Source organism: Dermacentor variabilis, chromosome 9, assembly GCF_050947875.1.
Source record: "Dermacentor variabilis isolate Ectoservices chromosome 9, ASM5094787v1, whole genome shotgun sequence".
In the NCBI taxonomy this organism is placed as follows: domain Eukaryota; kingdom Metazoa; phylum Arthropoda; class Arachnida; order Ixodida; family Ixodidae; genus Dermacentor; species Dermacentor variabilis.
This window is the reverse complement of record NC_134576.1, coordinates 57,178,586-57,195,872: the sequence shown is the minus strand read 5'-3', so window position 1 is coordinate 57,195,872 and position 17,287 is coordinate 57,178,586. Positions and strand designations below refer to the sequence as shown.

The 17,287-nt window shown below is 52.6% G+C and overlaps 1 protein-coding gene across 2 annotated transcripts in view; it reads left to right on the top strand.

Moving 5' to 3' along the window:
- LOC142592718 (uncharacterized) overlaps positions 1–17,287 on the top strand; it is a 63,737-nt gene that overhangs the window by 26,615 nt on the left and 19,835 nt on the right. The window contains exon 4 of one of the 2 annotated variants that reach the window (XM_075704316.1): positions 4,398–4,668. The exons of the other annotated variant lie outside the window; for it this stretch is intronic. Coding sequence (XP_075560431.1) covers positions 4,398–4,668 — 271 coding nt within the window. The remainder of the gene's footprint in view (positions 1–4,397; positions 4,669–17,287) is intronic. 2 annotated transcript variants of the gene reach the window in all.

Here is a 17,287-nt window from a genome sequence, read left to right as displayed (position 1 = left end):
GGATATGTGTTGCCCCATGATGAAATGCAGTGTGTAAAGTGACGGTGAAAGAAAGCCTAGTAAAGTGATTTTAGTATATATTGCTGAAAACAGTGTCTTGTTCGAATGAGCACGCGGATGCCGAAAGCAGTCTTCTTAGTGACAGAGTTTACGTGAATGTTATACTTAAGTTGGGGGTCTAATGGAACACCAACGAAAGTAATAAAATTAGATGGGCTAATGACGTAGTTATCAATGTATAGTACAGGGGTTCTAGTAGGCGTTTTTTGGGACGAGTGAAATAACATGAAATTTGTTTTAACAGAGTTAAAGTTTAGAAAGTTATTTTTACACCAAGACACAAGATTCGTGATATCGGCGTTTAACTTTCTAAGTTGACTGTTAGTGTCCTTATCACTAGTGAATATCGTTGTATCGTCAGCATAGAGGATGCACTCAGACCTGTTAATCGATGATGGTAAATCATTAATGTAAATGAGGAATGACAGAGGACCCAAAATTGATCCTTAGTGGAACGCCCTGGTTCGTCGTTATTGGAGTGGATAAAACGCTTCCATACCTAATAACCTGCTTTCTGTTAGTGAGGTAGCTTTGCAAAAGAGCTAAAGCAGGTCCACAAATTCCAAATGATTCAAGTTTAGCGTACAAAATGGAGTAGTTAGTAGTGTCAAAAGTTTTAGTTAAATCAACAAATACCACTCCCGCCCATGGCCCATTGTCGATAAACTGCTTTAGGCTGTCAGTTAGTTTTATCAGTGCTAATTCGGTTGATAAGTTAGCACAAAAACCAAACTGCTTAGAAGTCAAAAGGTTAAATTTTGTTAGGTAGTTCGTTAGGCGATTAACAAGGAGCTTCTCAATTACTTTACTAAAGAATGGCAGTATCATTATAGGGCGATAATTAGAAAAGATATTCCGGTCACCATTTTTAAATACTGGAGTTACTTTTCCTTGTTTGAGACTCGTTGTAAAAACGCCGGTACGAAATGCAGTGTTAATAATATCAGAGAGGACAAAAGATAACTCACGAGCAACAAGTTTGATTTTTGATAGATGAATTGAATCTGGGCCACAACCTGTGGTCTTCAGCCCTATTATAGTGCGATGAACTTCATTTCGCGAAGTGGGTTTTAAGAAAAAGGAGTGAGGCACGCGGGGCAACTTGGGCAAGTTAGGGACACCGGCTACAGAGCTCTTGAAGAATGATTAATTAAATGAATTTGCGACATCTATAGTAGGTTCTTCTAGCCTGTTTAAGTAAGACGGTGAGAGTTTGTGAATATAATTTGAATCGAGCCTTAAGGGCGAGGTTAAATGGTTAGTTTTAAATTTTGAAGAGGGGATCTTCTTTATTTATTGAGCGCAGTAGTCCTCTGGTGATCCACGGGTGCCTGGGGGTGGAGTACCAACGTGATATGGAGGATACAGACGTACAAGTATTTATAATATCTGTTAGTTTCTCATTTAAAGTGCTGAACGTTTTGTTAACACAAGATTCCTCGGATAATAGGCCCCAGTCAGAGCCGGACACCAAATCCACAAATTTTCCTGAATCGAAAGAACTCCTAATAACCATGTTATTTTTATAACAAGTTTTAATAGTTAGTAAGAGAAAAATTGGATAATGGTCTGTCAGTATAAAATTGACTGCACCAGCTTTTCGATTAGTCATGATATTACTGAGTACATGGTCAATAAACGCATTTTGACCGGAAGAAGCACATCGTGTTGGAGAATCTAGTAAAGATTCCAAACCATGTCCAATGAAGCACTTGGAGTACTGGACACAAGAACTATCGTTAATATTTGTAATGTTAATGTTAATGTCGCCGACAATGATTACATTTGATTACACCTTTGATTTCCACATTGTTCATGCGGGAGTATTGCTGCAACTCAGCAACCTGTTTTGTTAGCTGCTCGTTCGTTCGCGACAGCTTCTTATTTTCTTTGACCAGGCCTTCCTGCTTTGTCGTCATCGTTTCAAACGTTTCATTAAATAGGGCGATGCTGTTACGCAATTCCTAAACTTGTTTTCGCAACGAATCCATCTCTCTAGATAACTCAGCACACGTTGGCATTATGATTTGGCAGCAGTGGTACGGAAAAAAATGTGAAAACGAATTCCTATGCAGTGATGCAAATGCAACCAACCTTCGTAGGCGACGGAAAACGTTCAGCAGACCGCTCCGCTGCCGCGACCTCAGCTGTCAAGTGATGAATTCTGCGGTGATTCCACTTTATATGGTTTCCTGGTACCGATGGTTCCTCAGGTGATGGACAGGTGGCGTTCGTCACGGGTGGCACGTGGCGCTTCGCTGACACAGCCAGTCCTATTAAATCTTCGTGAGTTAGGGCACACGTGCTTTGAGTAGGATGGTCGAAGCACTGCTGACGCTGGTTCACGGTAGTACTGCGCCGCATCTGTAGAAACCTGCGTAGGCGACGGAAAACGTTCAGCAGAATGCTCCGCTAAGGGATAAGAGATAAGGGATAAGAAAAGTGCAGATTGGATGAGGAAACAAACTCGTGTTAATGACATCTTAGTTGAAATCAAGAAAAAGAAATTAGCTTGGGCAGGACATGTAATGAGGAGGGAAGAGAGCCGATGGTCATTAAGGGTTACGGACTGGATTCAAAGGGAAGCGAAGCGTTTTAAGTTTTAAGGCGCAAGCGTTTAGATCTCTATGTTTCAAGGTGGCGTTATAAACTGGAAGTATCACGTGACCCAAGGAAGGCCAGAGGTGACCCAAATCATGTCAACCCCTGTATAAGAGAATGCTTACCCAAGTTAATTAATGAATCATTAGTGATTGACATAAGATGGATTAGGGAGGATTAATGTTGATTAGAATGTATTAGAGAAGATTAAGGTGGATTAGAGTGCCTTAAGAAGTATTAAGATGCATGAATAAAGATTAAGGTGGGGGAGGAGGATTAAGGTGAAGGGTTGATGAAAGGGTATTTAGACCGATTAGGGTGTAATAGCGTGCATGAACTAGGATTAGGGAGCATTGAGGTGGATAAAGTACGATTAAGGTCGAATAATGCGGATTAAGGTGAATTATGGTTGCTAAACAGTATTAAGACTGATTAGGATGGATTAGGGTAGATTAAGGTGGGTTAGGGACCATGGAGCTGGATTAGGTTTGAGAGAGGTAGATTAGGGTGTATTAAGGTAGATTGAAACTATTAAGCAGGATTAAGTTGGATTAAAGTGCATGAATAAGGATTAAGGTGGATGATGGAGGATTATGATGGATTAGGGTTGATAAAGGAGTATAAAAACCGTATATGGTAGGCTAAGGTGCATTAGAGGCGATGTAGGTTGATTAGGTTGTACTAAGCTGGATTAAGGTGGATGGAGGAGCATTAAGGTGTATTAGTGCGGACTAAGGTGAATAAGGGTTCATTGTGTATTAAGACCGATTAGTCCACCATAATCCTCCTAATGCACATTAATCCACCGAATCCATATTCATCGACCTTACACCTCCTTCTCTCACTTTAATCATCATAATCCACGAGAGTCCTCCCTAATGACCCTAATCCACCTTAATCGACCTTAATCTACTATAACCCTCCCTAATGCACTTTAATCCTCCTTAATGAACCCTACTGCTTCATCATTCACTTTAATACACCCTAATACATCATAATCGTCCTTAATTCACCTTAATACACATTAATCTACCTTAGTCCACCCTAATCCTCCTTAATCCACCCTTAGCTTCCTTCAGTCACTTTAATTCACTTTAGCCCACCAAAATCCTCCTTCATACACCTTAATCGTTCTTAATCCGCCCTCATCCTTCTTCAGGCACTTTAATCCACCCTAATCCACTATGATCGTTCTTAATGCACCTCAACGCACCTTCATCCACCCTAATCCACCCTTATCGAACTTAATCCTACCTTGTCCTCCTCTACGCACCTTAATTCACTTTCATCAACTTTAATCCACGTTAGCCCTTCTTATTACACCCGAATTCATCTTAATCCAATCACTAATCAATCATTACTTTGCTAAATTTAATCATCTCCTATGCGCGGCTGCACGTACTTTGGTTCACTTCCCGCCTTACTTTGGTCACGTTAAATTTTCTGTAGCTCACAACGGGACCTTGAAACAGAGGTCTAAGGCTTTCAAATTATCAAGGGGCTTTATTCAGTGCAAAAATTATCAAGGGATTTTAGCTCTGAAGACACACGAGCGCCATCTACGGCGTCCGCGATCCGCGTGGGCAACGCCGTAGTAGACAGAGAGAAGTGGTTCTTGATGGGAAGGCGAAAAGGCTAGCGCTATTTTCTGCAACCCATGCGGGAGCACGGTTCAGAGCCAGCAGGGTGGCGGGGCTGGAGTTAAAAGAGAGGAACGACGGGAGGAACTCCTGCAGGTTGCCGCAGATGCCGAGGAGGTCCAGGCCCTGATGGACAACTGCGTGAGGGAGGCTGTCGAAGGCACCCTGTACGTCGATCAGCAAGAGCATCACGAGGTCACCGCCGGCCTTGGCGTCCCTCAGGGTGAACATCATGTCAGCGATCGTGTCCGCAGTGCACCGCCGCCGCCGGAAGCCCGTCTGTTGGTCTGCCAGAAAGCCGCGAGCACGGGCCATCCAGTCCAGTCGTGCCAGGGCCATGGCCTCCATCACCTTGCAGGCAGCGGAGGTGAGAGAGACCGGTCGATAGGATGACAGTTCCCTAGCCCGTCTTCTGGCCTTAAGGATGGGTGCCACAATGGCTGTGCGCCATGCCTCTGGCACCTGTCCTGACGGCCATATCTCATTGAAGCACTCGAGCAGGTGCTGTTGCTCGCCAGTGCCCAGGTTACGGAGCATCTGTGGCGTTACACCGTCTGCTCCTGGTGCGCTGCGGCGTTTCCCTCTCCTCAGAGCCGCCTGGAGCTCGTGCAGGGCAAGTGGCTCTTGGCAGAGGGCTGCGACCTGGTTGGACGACCAAGCAGGGTGGATGCTGTGTAGACAGGTGGGTAGCTTGGCAGGGGGGTGTCCGACCGGTAAGATCGCTGCACTCTGTGGCACGGGAGGGGCGAACCGGTCCGCCAGAAGTTCCGCAAGGACATCTTCATTGATTGCTAGCGAGATGGCCACAGCGAGGACGGATTGACGGCTCGTCCTCTTGCTGGTGAGTGACTTGAGTAGTCGCCAGGCAAGGGGGCCCCTTGAACGGTCCTTGATGCTTGAGCACAGGCTCACCCAGCTCTGATTCCTTCTGCGCCGGGCCTGTCTTCTACAGCAAGCATCCACCCGTCTGCATTCAGTCCAGTGCTCTGCCTTTCCTGTCCGAAATGCTCTGCGCTCCGTGCGACGCCTGGAGGCGGGGAGATTGAGTAGGCGGAGATCCGGGGCAGGGGTGTCCGGTGGCGCAGAGGACTGAATGGTAGCCGCCTGGGCGCACTCCGCGATGGCATCTAGAAAGTCACAGCGATCGGCCGCCTCACTACAATGCTTCCTAAACAGAGACCAGTCTATGACGTGGAAAGTTCTGGTCTTTGGCTTCCTTCCATGTACAGCAGTGATCACAATGGGGAAGTGGTCCGAACCCCAAGTGTCCGGAGTTGTGTCCAGGAGTAGGAGCACTGTTCTGTGGTGAGGGAGAGACCGATGGCTGAGTTCACCCCCCGGCGGACATATGTGCGTCCTCCACTGTTCAAGATCACCAGTCCGGCTGTGCTGATGGCGTCGCGGAGGCTTAGGCCTCGGCTGCAGCAGCGGCGACTTCCCCCGTCTGTGTGATGGGCGTTGAAATCGCCACACGGGACTGCCTGCCTCCCGAGGCGTAAAGCCAGCTGGTCAAGGATGGAGGAGTCCCATGTCTTTCCTGGTCGTATGTATATGCTCGCCACGGTTGTGTCTTGGCTGCCGAGACGAACCGTGACAGCACAACACTCCAGAGGGCCTCCTACGACGTCGGCCACTGGAACCACAGCATGTGCCAGATTGCACCGAACGTAGATTGCTGTGTGTGGCTTGCCAGGCTGGTGGGCGTCGTCCAGGCATGGCACGTCCGTGCAGCCGCGTGTCGTGCAGGTGGTGGCGCCTGAGTAACTGGTGTATCCCGGGAGTTGCAGGTCCTCGGCCATCGCGTACACCTCCTGCAGAGCAAGCACGTCGTAGTCGCTCTGCAGGAGATGCAGGGAAAGGTCAGCGTGTCGCCGCCGCAGAGAGTTAGTGTTCCACTGGAGAACATTCGGGCGGCGGCGACCTTTCCTTGCTGTTGGCTGATCAGCCATGGTGGTTGGATGGCTGATGGCAAGCCACTGCCTGCAGGCAGATGGGTCGGAGTGGGTGGTCAGCCGGCAGCATTGTGCTGACTGCTTCCATGATGAGCAGCAGGTTCGCTACCAGCTCACACACGGTAGTCTGGGCAGGAGAAGCGGCAGTGTCCTGTGTCTCCTGGCTGCGGGAGGCACGAGGGGCTGGCACCGGAAGCCTGGGTGCCGAGCTGGGGCCCTTCAGCGTGCTGGCATAGGACCTCGCCGGAGGTGAGGACTGCTGCGGCCGCTGCTCCTCGCGGAGTGCCGCCCTGACAGCGCGCCTCGACAATGGCGAGGTGGAGGAAACCATGATTGTGGATACCTTGCGTTCTTCCTGCCACTTGGGGCAAGCAGGAGTGTCCGAATCTTTACTTACGGCCTCGTGCGTTGCTCGTTGTATCCCCACTAGCTTTTGCTCAATTCTGCTTCCTTTTTCTCCCCTGCCTCTCACCATGCTCAGCGCCTCTCTACGCCTCCTGTCCGATCTTCTCCCTTTTGCAATATCTCGACACTTGTGTGACCTCTTCTACGGGGTGCGTGCGTGCGAGGACGCACGCGCATGGTTATTTAACGTGCTTGACTCTTCGCCCCGGCATCAGTGGCTTTTAGTTGGTTTTGGCCAGGATGCATACGCTTAAGTTCTTGCAAGCTAACATTGATCACACGAGGGACGCGATGAAGGTGTTGGTCGACCACATGGACCGGGGCGGGTTCACCTTTGCCATTGTCTCGGAGCCGCACATCCGAGATGGCAAAATTGCCAATGTGCCACCTTCTTTCACAGCTTTCCATGCACTGGAGAGCCCGCGTGTAATGCTCCTGGCACGAGCTCCCGGTTTTGACTTATTCCCGACGTATATCTCGCAGTACGTAGTTGCGGTCAGCTGTGCTTGCCCGGGGCAGGATTTTATCATCGTAGCGACGTACGCCCCACCGCATCGTCCTATAGACCCCATCCTCGATGAGCTCTGGCAATGCTTTTCACGGCATCCTTCTCAGAACTTTGTTTTGGCAGGCGATTTCATTGCCAAGCACGAGCTTTGGGGCCCTGTAGGTGGTCATATACGGGGCGTCCAGCTGGCAAGTTTTGCTAGTGGCAATGGTCTTCAAGTCCTGAATGACCCCGCTTCTGCCCCTACCTTCGACACACCATATGCCAGTTCGTGGATCGACGTTACGATGCTGTCCTTACCTTTAGCCAGCAAGGGGTACATCTGGACAGTATCGGACGCGGAAACGCTTTCGGGCCACAGGTATATTCAATTTTCCCTTTGCGCGACTTCCGGTATTACAATAAAGCGTCTAACCACTTATGCGCAATGCGAGATGCTGCGCGCCTTGCAGTGCTCCGACTGGTTCGCACGCGTGGTTCGTTGTGCCTTTTCCACAACCCTCTCGTTGGAATTGGTGTTAGCGAAATTCTATTGTATGTATGATGCGCTTTGTCGCAAGCACATGCGAGTAATTCGACAAAGGGGTGAGCGGGCCAATGCTTGGTGGACCCCACAATTAGCGGAGGAGCGGGCAAAAGTGCGTGCGATGCGACGCCGGGCTCAGCGGACACGGGACCCTGCGCTCCGTACAATTTTCCGGCAGCAATATGCCAACGCTTTCGCGGTGTACAAACACCACATCCGGATTGCAAAGGAGAGCTTCGAAAAAACAGTCTGTCGTGATCTCACGGCAAAAAACCTATTTGGCAAACCGTTTAAACTGGCATTTAGGAAGCACGTCGCACCGTTGCCCCTTCCCCCGCTCGCTCTCTCTCCGGGACGATCTACGGTCTCCATTCTCGACTCTGCCGCGTTGCTCTTGCGGGCGCATGTGGCGACTGACGATCCGGCCTCTGACGGCGAGTTCCACCAACGCCTTCGGCGGCTCACCACTTCCCCCTATCCATGGCACCGCAAGGACTGCCCGTTCAGCATGGCAGAGGTTGAACATGCCATCTTGATAGGAAACCCTCGTACGGCGCCGGGGCCCGATGGCCTCACAGGCATGTTTGTCCGGCAACTTTTTCAGCAGCATCCCCACTTCTTTCTGGCAGTCTTTAACAGTGCTCTTAAACTGGGCCACTTCCCCTCTTGTTGGAAGGTCGGCAGAATCATTTTTACATTAAAGCCTGGTCGTCCCTCGCACCTTCCATCTGCATATAGGCCCCTTGTTATGAACTCGTTATTCGGTAAGATCCTCGAACGCTTACTAAATTCCCGCCTTTACCATTTCCTGCACTCCAACAATCTCCTTCACCCTCGCCAGTTCGGCTTTACACATGCTCGTGGTGCCCTTCAGGCACTCTACGCCTTGCGTCAGAGGCTGTGCGCCCTGAAATCCTCCAAGACTCCAGCCGTCTTGATTTCCTTAGACTTTACTGGGGCCTTTGACAGCGTGTGGCACGACGCGGTTCTTTTCTTCTTCCGCAAGCACCGCTGCCCGATCAACCTCTACAACCTGCTCCAGTCCTTCTTGACGGGGCGATCGGTTGTCTTTCGCTCGAACGCGGGAGAGGTGAAAGCACGCTCGTCGATTGGCACCACTCAGGGATCGCCGGTCAGCCCTCTCTTATGGAATATCATTATCTATTCCCTTTTAGACCTTGACCTTCCTGCTGGAGTACATATACAGGCCTATGCGGACGACACCGTTCTCCTCATTACTGGGACGTCGCGATTGCAACTGCAGGCCTTGGCGGAATCTGTCCTTACCTTGGTCTGTAATTGGTCTCGACAGAACAAGGTTCAAATTAGTCATCCCAAATCATTCTTTGTATTCTTTAACAACGGTCACATAGGCACATCAAAGCGCCGACCGTCTATCCGCTTGGATGGAGCTTTTCTGCAGTGCAAAGATCGCATCAAGCTCCTTGGTGTGGTCTTTGACGACAAACTTAATTTCTTTGCCCACGTTGACTATATTAAATCTAAACCAGAGGTCTTGGCTTTTCGATTACTAAATTTTATCCGTTTACATCGCGCGCTTCCTCCGGCACTTATTTGTCGGCTCTACCGACAGGTCCTGCTGCCTGCAGTTGCATACGCGTCCCCAGTTTGGTGGCCTCCCTTTCCCTCCACCCACCTTACTACGCGGGTGCTGTCTGCCCAGCGGTCCCTTCTGGTAGCCATGACGGGCGCGTACCATACGACGCGCACGTCGGCCCTTCATGTTCTCGCTAACTGTCCCCCCCTTACTGTGGAGCTCGATCGATTGGCGGCAGAGTTTTCCCTGTTTACACTTCGACAGGTGACTTATTATGGGGTTGAATCCTTTCATCCATGCTTACTTGACTTCCCCTGCGACCCGTGGTAGGAACACCCTAGTGAGCGCGTTCGGTTCCTTTTCACGCGCCTCACTCCCGAGCAGGCGCATAAGCTTTCCCAGGCTCCGGTCTACCATGTTTACATGGACGGTGCCTTCACCACTACTGCGGCAGGCGCCGAGTTTGTAGCTTTCGATCGGAGTGGTCATGCCGTCCGTGTAGGCAAGTACCGGGTAGTTGGCGCTTCTAGTGCATTCGGCACGGAGCTTTGTGCGTTTGAAGAGGCGCTGATATATGTCGCAACCTTGCACCACACAGTGTACTTGTATACTGACTGTCTCTCACTTTTAGTGGCCCTGTCACGATGGCGCTGTGAGGGGGAGCAGTTAAGACGAGTTAGAGCTGTGCTGCGTCTCCTGGCTCACACCGGACCTGGTGTCCTGTTATTTCACGTACCAGGACACCGGGGCGTACTGGGGAACGAACTTGCAGACACTGCCGCATCGTCTGCGTGCACTACTGGTGCAGTGCGTACGAGCGCCCTCTCCATACGCTCGATCAGAAAGCGCTTCTTTCAGATCGCAGCGAACCAGTGGCACGACTACTGGCAACGGGAAGGACGAGGCACCAGCCTCTATGCTTGGGTGCCCAGTGTCCACTCGATTCCTCATTGGTTCCCTCCTCACCGCCTCCTCGTTCACCTTTTCACGGGACATGGGCACTTTCCCTATTACCTACATCGATTTCACCTCAGTGCCACAAATTTCTGTACCTGTGGAGCGGAGTGCGCGGGAGTGGAACATTATTTCACCGAGTGCCCGCGTACTGCGTCGATCGTGGCACAAATGTGCGCTCACTCGCGGTTCGAACAGGTGACGCCAGCAGTATACTCGGCGTTGCTACATACTAAACGACACCGTGCATTATTACTACAGTTTACTCTTGCCATCGTGCGCTCTGTGCCGGCACATCCTGCCACAATACCTTTTCCGGATGCCACATGACTTCCCCTCCTCCCTCTACTCGCTCTGGCACGCCTTCATGTTACTTTTGCACGTCTGTTCGTGCCATTAGCACTGTACATGCCTACCGTGGGGGGGTCTTTACCCCGTTGCCAATGGTACTAACTGCATGCTTCATCTCCATTACCTCCCTTCATTTCTTTCCTATCCTTCTACTGCCGAGTACTATTCTATCTTCTAAAAATACCAGCACGCCTTATGTATCTTTGCCTCCTCCTTGCCCAACCCGGGCATGTCTGATCATGTCTGGGCATGTCTCAGAGCAGCAAGAACCACCAGTTCTTGCTGCTCTGAGCCTACTCCGTACCCAGCCTTCTGTCACGCCGAGCGGCGATGTACCGGGAACCCTGTAGCCGGACATATGCACCGCTTTCTGTCCCTTGGCACAACCGCCGGAAGACACACAACCACCGGAGCCGACTGACCTCTTTTCGCATTGACATACAATAAAGATGCAGCATCGAAATGATCGCGTATCACTGCCGGAGCCTTAGGCTCATTACAACCTAAAGGAGCATGCCCCTGGTAGACATGTGCTGCTAATCCTGGTGACCTACTTCGTCTTCCAATACCTCCTCAATGATATCATTGGCTTCAGCTCCGAATTTGTTTTTTTTTTCAAATATTGGCTTTTGTATCCAAATTTACTATGGATCATCTCTCGTGATGATCCTTCATTTTTTATATTTTAATTGGCGTTAAGCCCGTTATACCGCAAGGTGGTGCGGGCCTCCCCCTTTTCTTTTTCTGTCCTTTTAGCTCTGGGGGAAACACTTAAAGGGACACTAAAGGTTACCAGAAACTCAAGTTAAAGTGGTAGAGCAATGTTCTAGAACGTCTAAGGCGTCAATATAATCGCGAACAGAGCTTTAGTAACCGAGAAATTGAGGTAAATGCATGACACGATTTGAGACCCCCCAGCGACATTCCGGTACTAGCCCGATGACGAAAGCACTCCTCATAATTTGTGTTACTAATACTCAACTACTCGTATTAAAAATATAATTTCATTCGAATATAAGACGAAAAAAATGCTACTTGTCTACGTCTATTCGATTCAAAGAAAAAATAAAATTTTGACGTTACCCTTGAGTAGTATGGGTGATCGAACGGTTTCGTTTTCGCTCGACTCTGCGCGCTCGACTCTGCGCCGCGCACGCTTTGAAGTTTCAGTAGTTTCGTGATCGCGTCGTACTGTGAGGGTTCTGCTGGCTCGCGAAACTTTCATTTGGAACAAGCAGCGAGAATGCCACGTCCATGTGATGTCGTGGGAAGCCCTCGCTGCTTTCTCGCTCCGGAGAGCCGGTGTCGAGGCCGCCGTCGTAGTACGCAACGACGCCGGCAGTGCGAGCCCTCAGCAGCAGGTCGCGCTCGCCGGTGCTCAAATCGCTGAAGTTGAGCCCACCATCGCGAGCCAATCTGTCGGTGTCAGGGTCCATTGCGACGTGCGTCGAAGTTTGCGTCATAGAATGAAGTACCAGCTTATGGGTGTCTTGCGCTGGAGTTTGAGGTATAGTAGCGGCGCCTGGTGGCGGTGCGGGAAACGACATCTGGGTCGTGCCAGCTTGGGTCGTATTGAGCCCTGGCTGTGGCGAAGCACGTTTCTAGGCCGAGTTTTGCGTCGATTCGCACTTTTTTATGCCCTGTTGCGAGTGCGAAAAGGCTCGTCACTTCTCACAGACCACGCCTACCACGCTGCGAGCTCGCCGCAGCCTATAGTTTAACGAAAACGGATTCTCCGTGTGCCGTGGGACGTAATGTGGTACGTAATTCGTTTCTCCTTCCGCTAGCCACCATACTCCCGCCTTCGCTCTGCTGTCGGCTCTGTCTTGGCGCTGTTTCTGGCCGCGCGTTTGCGTTTTGCGCAGAAAAGCCGTAGCGCCGTCTGCGGACGCCGTTCTACTCACCGATGGCGCAACGTCACTATAAGACCATGATGTCAGTACTCCTCGATCGGAGGGCGGGCGATTTGAACTGCGCTAGAGTTACGCGGACACTTCAGAACGCATTTTCTCTTAAAATAAGTCTCTCCTTGGCACGAAACAAGCGTTTCGAGGTTTCTGTGATGGTATTTCAACAGTCCACGTTGACTTAATAGTAACCTTTAGTGTCCCTTTAAGCCCTGTGGGAGCCCCTGCAGTTCCTGCAGCGTACGGCCTCACATGAGATGTTCGCTGCGTGACTTTTGCCATAGGAGATGCAGTCGGTTGGCCACTGACAGGACTCCAGGACGTGTCCAAAGCGGCCGCACTGTCGACAATGTACTGGCCGGGGCCTGGCTGGCCTCACCCTGAAGCCGAGCTTGCAAAGGCATACGTGCTCCGAGGGGATCGGTCCCGCGAAACGTATGGTGACGGTGCTCCCGTCCATCGTTGCCGACAGAACAGGGATGCTGGACTCAATGGCTCCCAGTAGGTCCGTGCCTGCAGGCAGCCCGCTCACACCGTGCAGGAAGCCGGTGCTCTTGCCGCGCTCGGCCGGTAGTCGGGCAGTCACAGGGATTGCGTGCAGCTCGGTGAGCTTGAGCAACACCTCTAGGCACTCCTGGGTGGCAGTGTCGGCGGCGACGATGTTGCGCCTGTGGTTGACGCGAACCGCTGATAGACCGGGCCGCAAAGAGAGGGCCGCGGCAAGTGCGAGGCGCAGTGCTCCTCGGAAGGCTCCGCCAGGCGTCGCGCGACGGAAGAGCACCGTTCCGATGACTGCAGGGTCTACCGGGAGCGCAGCGTTCTCCAGGGTCCGTGCACGCCGCCTGTCCCCCTTCGACTGCACCAGAGTGAAGCCGTCTGGCGTTGGCTCACGGGCAGGTGGTGTCCCCCTCTGTACTGCCACTGCAGGCGCGCTTCTGGTGACTGGGGTAGCAGGTTGGCGCCGCGAGTCGTCCGTTGCCTCGGGAGAGGAAGGCGAGACATCGGCAGGCTCCTTTCTCTGCTTCTTCTTGTTCTTCCCTTTTGGATTCCGCCACGGAGCAGTCTGGCGTGGCGGGTCCTTCAAGAACCGCGCCGCGGCGTGCACGGGGCCCTAGAGCGACGAAACGGTGGCTGTCTCCTCTGCCAGCTCCATCGCGTCGGTAGCGTTCTTGTGTGCAGCCGGACTGCTGGCAGACGACGCTGCGGGGGACGCGCCGCTATGGGGAGCAGGCGGCACTTAGGGGGTGGTGCCAGGCGCGTCCTCGCTCGGAGGAGGCGCGAAGGAGGTGGCTGTCGCCCTTACCGGAAGGGCTGGCTTTATGGAGTCGCTGGCTGCCGCGTGCTGCTCCGAGCTAGGGGCAGCTTGCGACGCACGGCCGCCTCCTCGTCGTCGCTCTCTGTTTCGCGAGCGCGTTTTCTGGAACTGGACAGGTCCATGTCCTCGTCGTCAGAGAGAGGGAGCGGGATTGAAGCATCGGGCTCCTCATGTGCTGGGGAACCGTCCTCGAGGGGCTCCGAGGCTTCCTCGGAGGCTGCCGGCTTCGTGGCGTCTTCTGGGGTATCCGCAGGCTGGGGCGGGGAGGGACCACAGCCAGATCGACGGAGGTGGCCCGTTGACTGAACCACTCGCCCAGCACGCGAGTGGCACGGAGTTCCAGGTCTTCCCTTGCCCGGAGTTCGTCGAGGGACGCGGGGCTGCGTGTCACCAGGCTCAAACTGGCGTGGCGACGGTGGCGAATGCGCGGCGGCTGCTCTCCGGGCGAGGCGAAAACCATCTTGTGCTGCGAGAACCTCTTCTTGCGCACGGGTAGAAGGCCAAGGAACAGCAAAAAAAAAAGCGATGATCGTCCGAGTCGAAAGACAGCAAGCTCTGCGTTCTATGCAGGAGACTCAGCGTCCCGTAGAAGACACCGCAATGTCTCTACCCTGTACGGAGTGGTGGGCGAGGAGGACATCAAGACGAAAGCCACCATCGAGACACCCTGGCGCCCTGGCAGCCGCCAGAGAAGGACGTGCCTCCTCCCTCGCCTGACTCCACTGTCTCGCGCGCCACAGGGGAGGGCACGCACCTGGCCGGCGTTCCTCGCTCGCGTACGCGGGATTGAACCGCGTTCCTGCTCGCACGCCTTCACTCTACGGAACCTCATGGCGACGGCAGAAATGCGCCTGGAGTGTCCATAAATTGCTATCGAAATGAAAAGCGTTTACCTGAAATGGAACGTCGCTGAGCGGTCTTTCGAGTTATGAACTCCTCGCGGACAAGCGAGCGTGTTGAGACGCTCGGCGCGTTTTCATTTGCCCTTACCGAGGGTAGAGGGTACTAGACTGGGGGAGTGGATCCAGCGGAAACCCCGACAAGCGGCGAGAGTACAGCAAAAACATTTATATTTGCGGCGGCGCTGCAGTCGCCTTCTTCTGACGTTCCGGCCAAACCGGTGCCTCGGCGGCCCGGCGGAACCATGCCTACCGACGGTGGTTACGGCCATAGAGTTTCCTACAAAATTACTAGAGGGAACTCTGGCGCTGCAGTCGTTGTCCTACCATGAGAATGATGGGAAGTACATGGATTTGTCTAATCTTCGTGCTTGTGAATTCAGACGTTCTTGTGGCTTTGTATATTACGTTATATAAATATGATTGTCCTATATTTCGGCGCACTCTATATTCTTTCAAGTGCAGACGACGCCGGGAAAGCGTACAAATGCTATTAATTGCTGCGATTGAGCTTGTCCTGGTGGCCAAATCGAAACGCCCCAAGCGTCTCAAGGCACTGGCATGCCTGCGATAAATTCATAAGGGCGTTTCATTCGCTTGTCGGTAAGTGCATCCGTGGCTTAAATCAGCACTCTGCCTCTGGACACCGACGCGTTCGGACGCAAGATGTCGAGCTCTGCAAGAGCGGTTTCAGCGACCGTGTCTGGCCGTGGTAACAGGTCTTCTGTCGCCCCACCGGGCTATCGGTATGTGCTACCGACTTTGCCATCAGGCGAAACTATGAAGGAGTGTCTGTTCTTACAGTGTGACGTTGCCGGGAGACCATACCGCCTCGAAGACTTCCATGACCCGCTGCAAGAACTCGGTGTATTGAAAGACGTGACCGGTATTGGGCCCTTCCAAATGACGCATGTGTGGCTCATCAAGCTACGAACTCCAGAGGTGAAGGAAGTGCTGGTTAGAGCGGGAGGCCTGGAGGTAAAAGGGCGCTTTTGCGCCGTCATTGACCCAGTGCAACAAGACATCACACTCATAGTGCACTGGATTCCATTCCACGTTACCGGGGAAGCACTGAAGAAGGCTTTCGACCACTATGGCGAAGTGAAAGAAGTAAGACAAGAAGATTGGAAAGTGAGGGGCTTCGAGCAAGCTGAGTCTACCACGTGTATTGTGCGGATGACGCTCCGAGAGAACTTAACACCGGACGCTCTGCCCCATTTGTTCAAGATCTTTGGTGGCTCTGTGCTGGTTGTCGTTCCCGGGAGAGCTCCGATTTCCCTGCTGTGTCGACGCAAAGGACACATTAGAAGAGACTGCAGAGTGCCAAGGTGTTCTGAGTGCCGGGAATTCGGCCATGAAGGACATGATTGCGTACCTACGTATGCAAGAGTTACTGGCAGCACGCAACCCGACGACGAAGGTCTCGAATTGATGGAAGAGGAGGTAACGGAGAAACTGACAGCGTCCTCGGAAACGCCGGTTCAACAGGTGGCAAGTGTCGCAAAAAAGGTGGCAACGCCATCCGCGTCGACACAGGACGCCACAGCAGGAAGAAAGCAGAGAGAAAGAAGAAGGAATGAAGAAGAGAAGACACCGCCTGTGCCCGCAGAAACAGATCACGGGTGTGACGCGTTTAACGTGGAGATGGACGCGGAGCCAGAGACGCCATATGAGACGCCGGATGAGATGGTCACTGAGGAGCCAGCCGTGCCTTTCAAGAGGCACCGAAGCGATGCTCCAGAAGAGGAGACGCCGGCTGACAGTGTTCAGCGCCTGGAGCCGCAGTGGATGGTGGTCCGTTCGACGCGGGCCAAGAATGGGAAGTCCGCCCCACCGCAACGGTCAGCGTCGCTCACCGGAGAAGGGCAGGCGACGCAGTGACCAACGCGACTGGTGTCGCGGGTGCCCGTTGAAGCTGTCGTGCCGACAGGGACGCTCAGTTTGTGAGGGTTGCTATTTGCTGGGGGCCTTACTGTTGTTTTGCTCTTGCTCTTTGAAATGGCTATGTCGTTAGCTCCATTGCGCGTGGGAACCCTCAACGTTAGAGAGAGAGAAAAAACTTTATTTTCATGTTCGGTGGTAACGTGGAAAGGCCCTCAGTCCAGAGCCTCGCTTGCGGCATTCTTCAATGCAGCACTGATAAACGCCGCAAGGTACCGTTGGTCGTCGGCGCTGGCTGCTTCTGTCAGCCACCCGGCATGGGGTTTAGGGGAAAGATTTGTGGGGGCAGGAAGGGGAGGTGGGGGTGGTCCACAGGACCAGAGGATATGGGATGTGTTCGGGTGTTCGCCACAGTATCGGCAGGGTGGGGGATCTTCAGGTAAGAGGCCGCGGAGGAGGTGCATTCTTGCTGGTGTAGGGAGTGTTTCAGTCTGGGCCTGACGAATCAGTACACCTTGTTCACGGGTGAGCACTTTGCTGAGCTTGGGGAACTTGCGTCTTGCCTCTTGATATGGCCGCAGAAGCAGGGGAGCCCACCTTTTCGTCTGGGCTGGTCGCGGAATGCAGGGTGCCTGGTTCAAAGTCTCGCAGGCGAGCTGATTAGCTCTTTCATTTCCCGGCAGTCCGTCATGACCAGGTATCCAGATGATTTCCAGAGGACCCTGGAGGT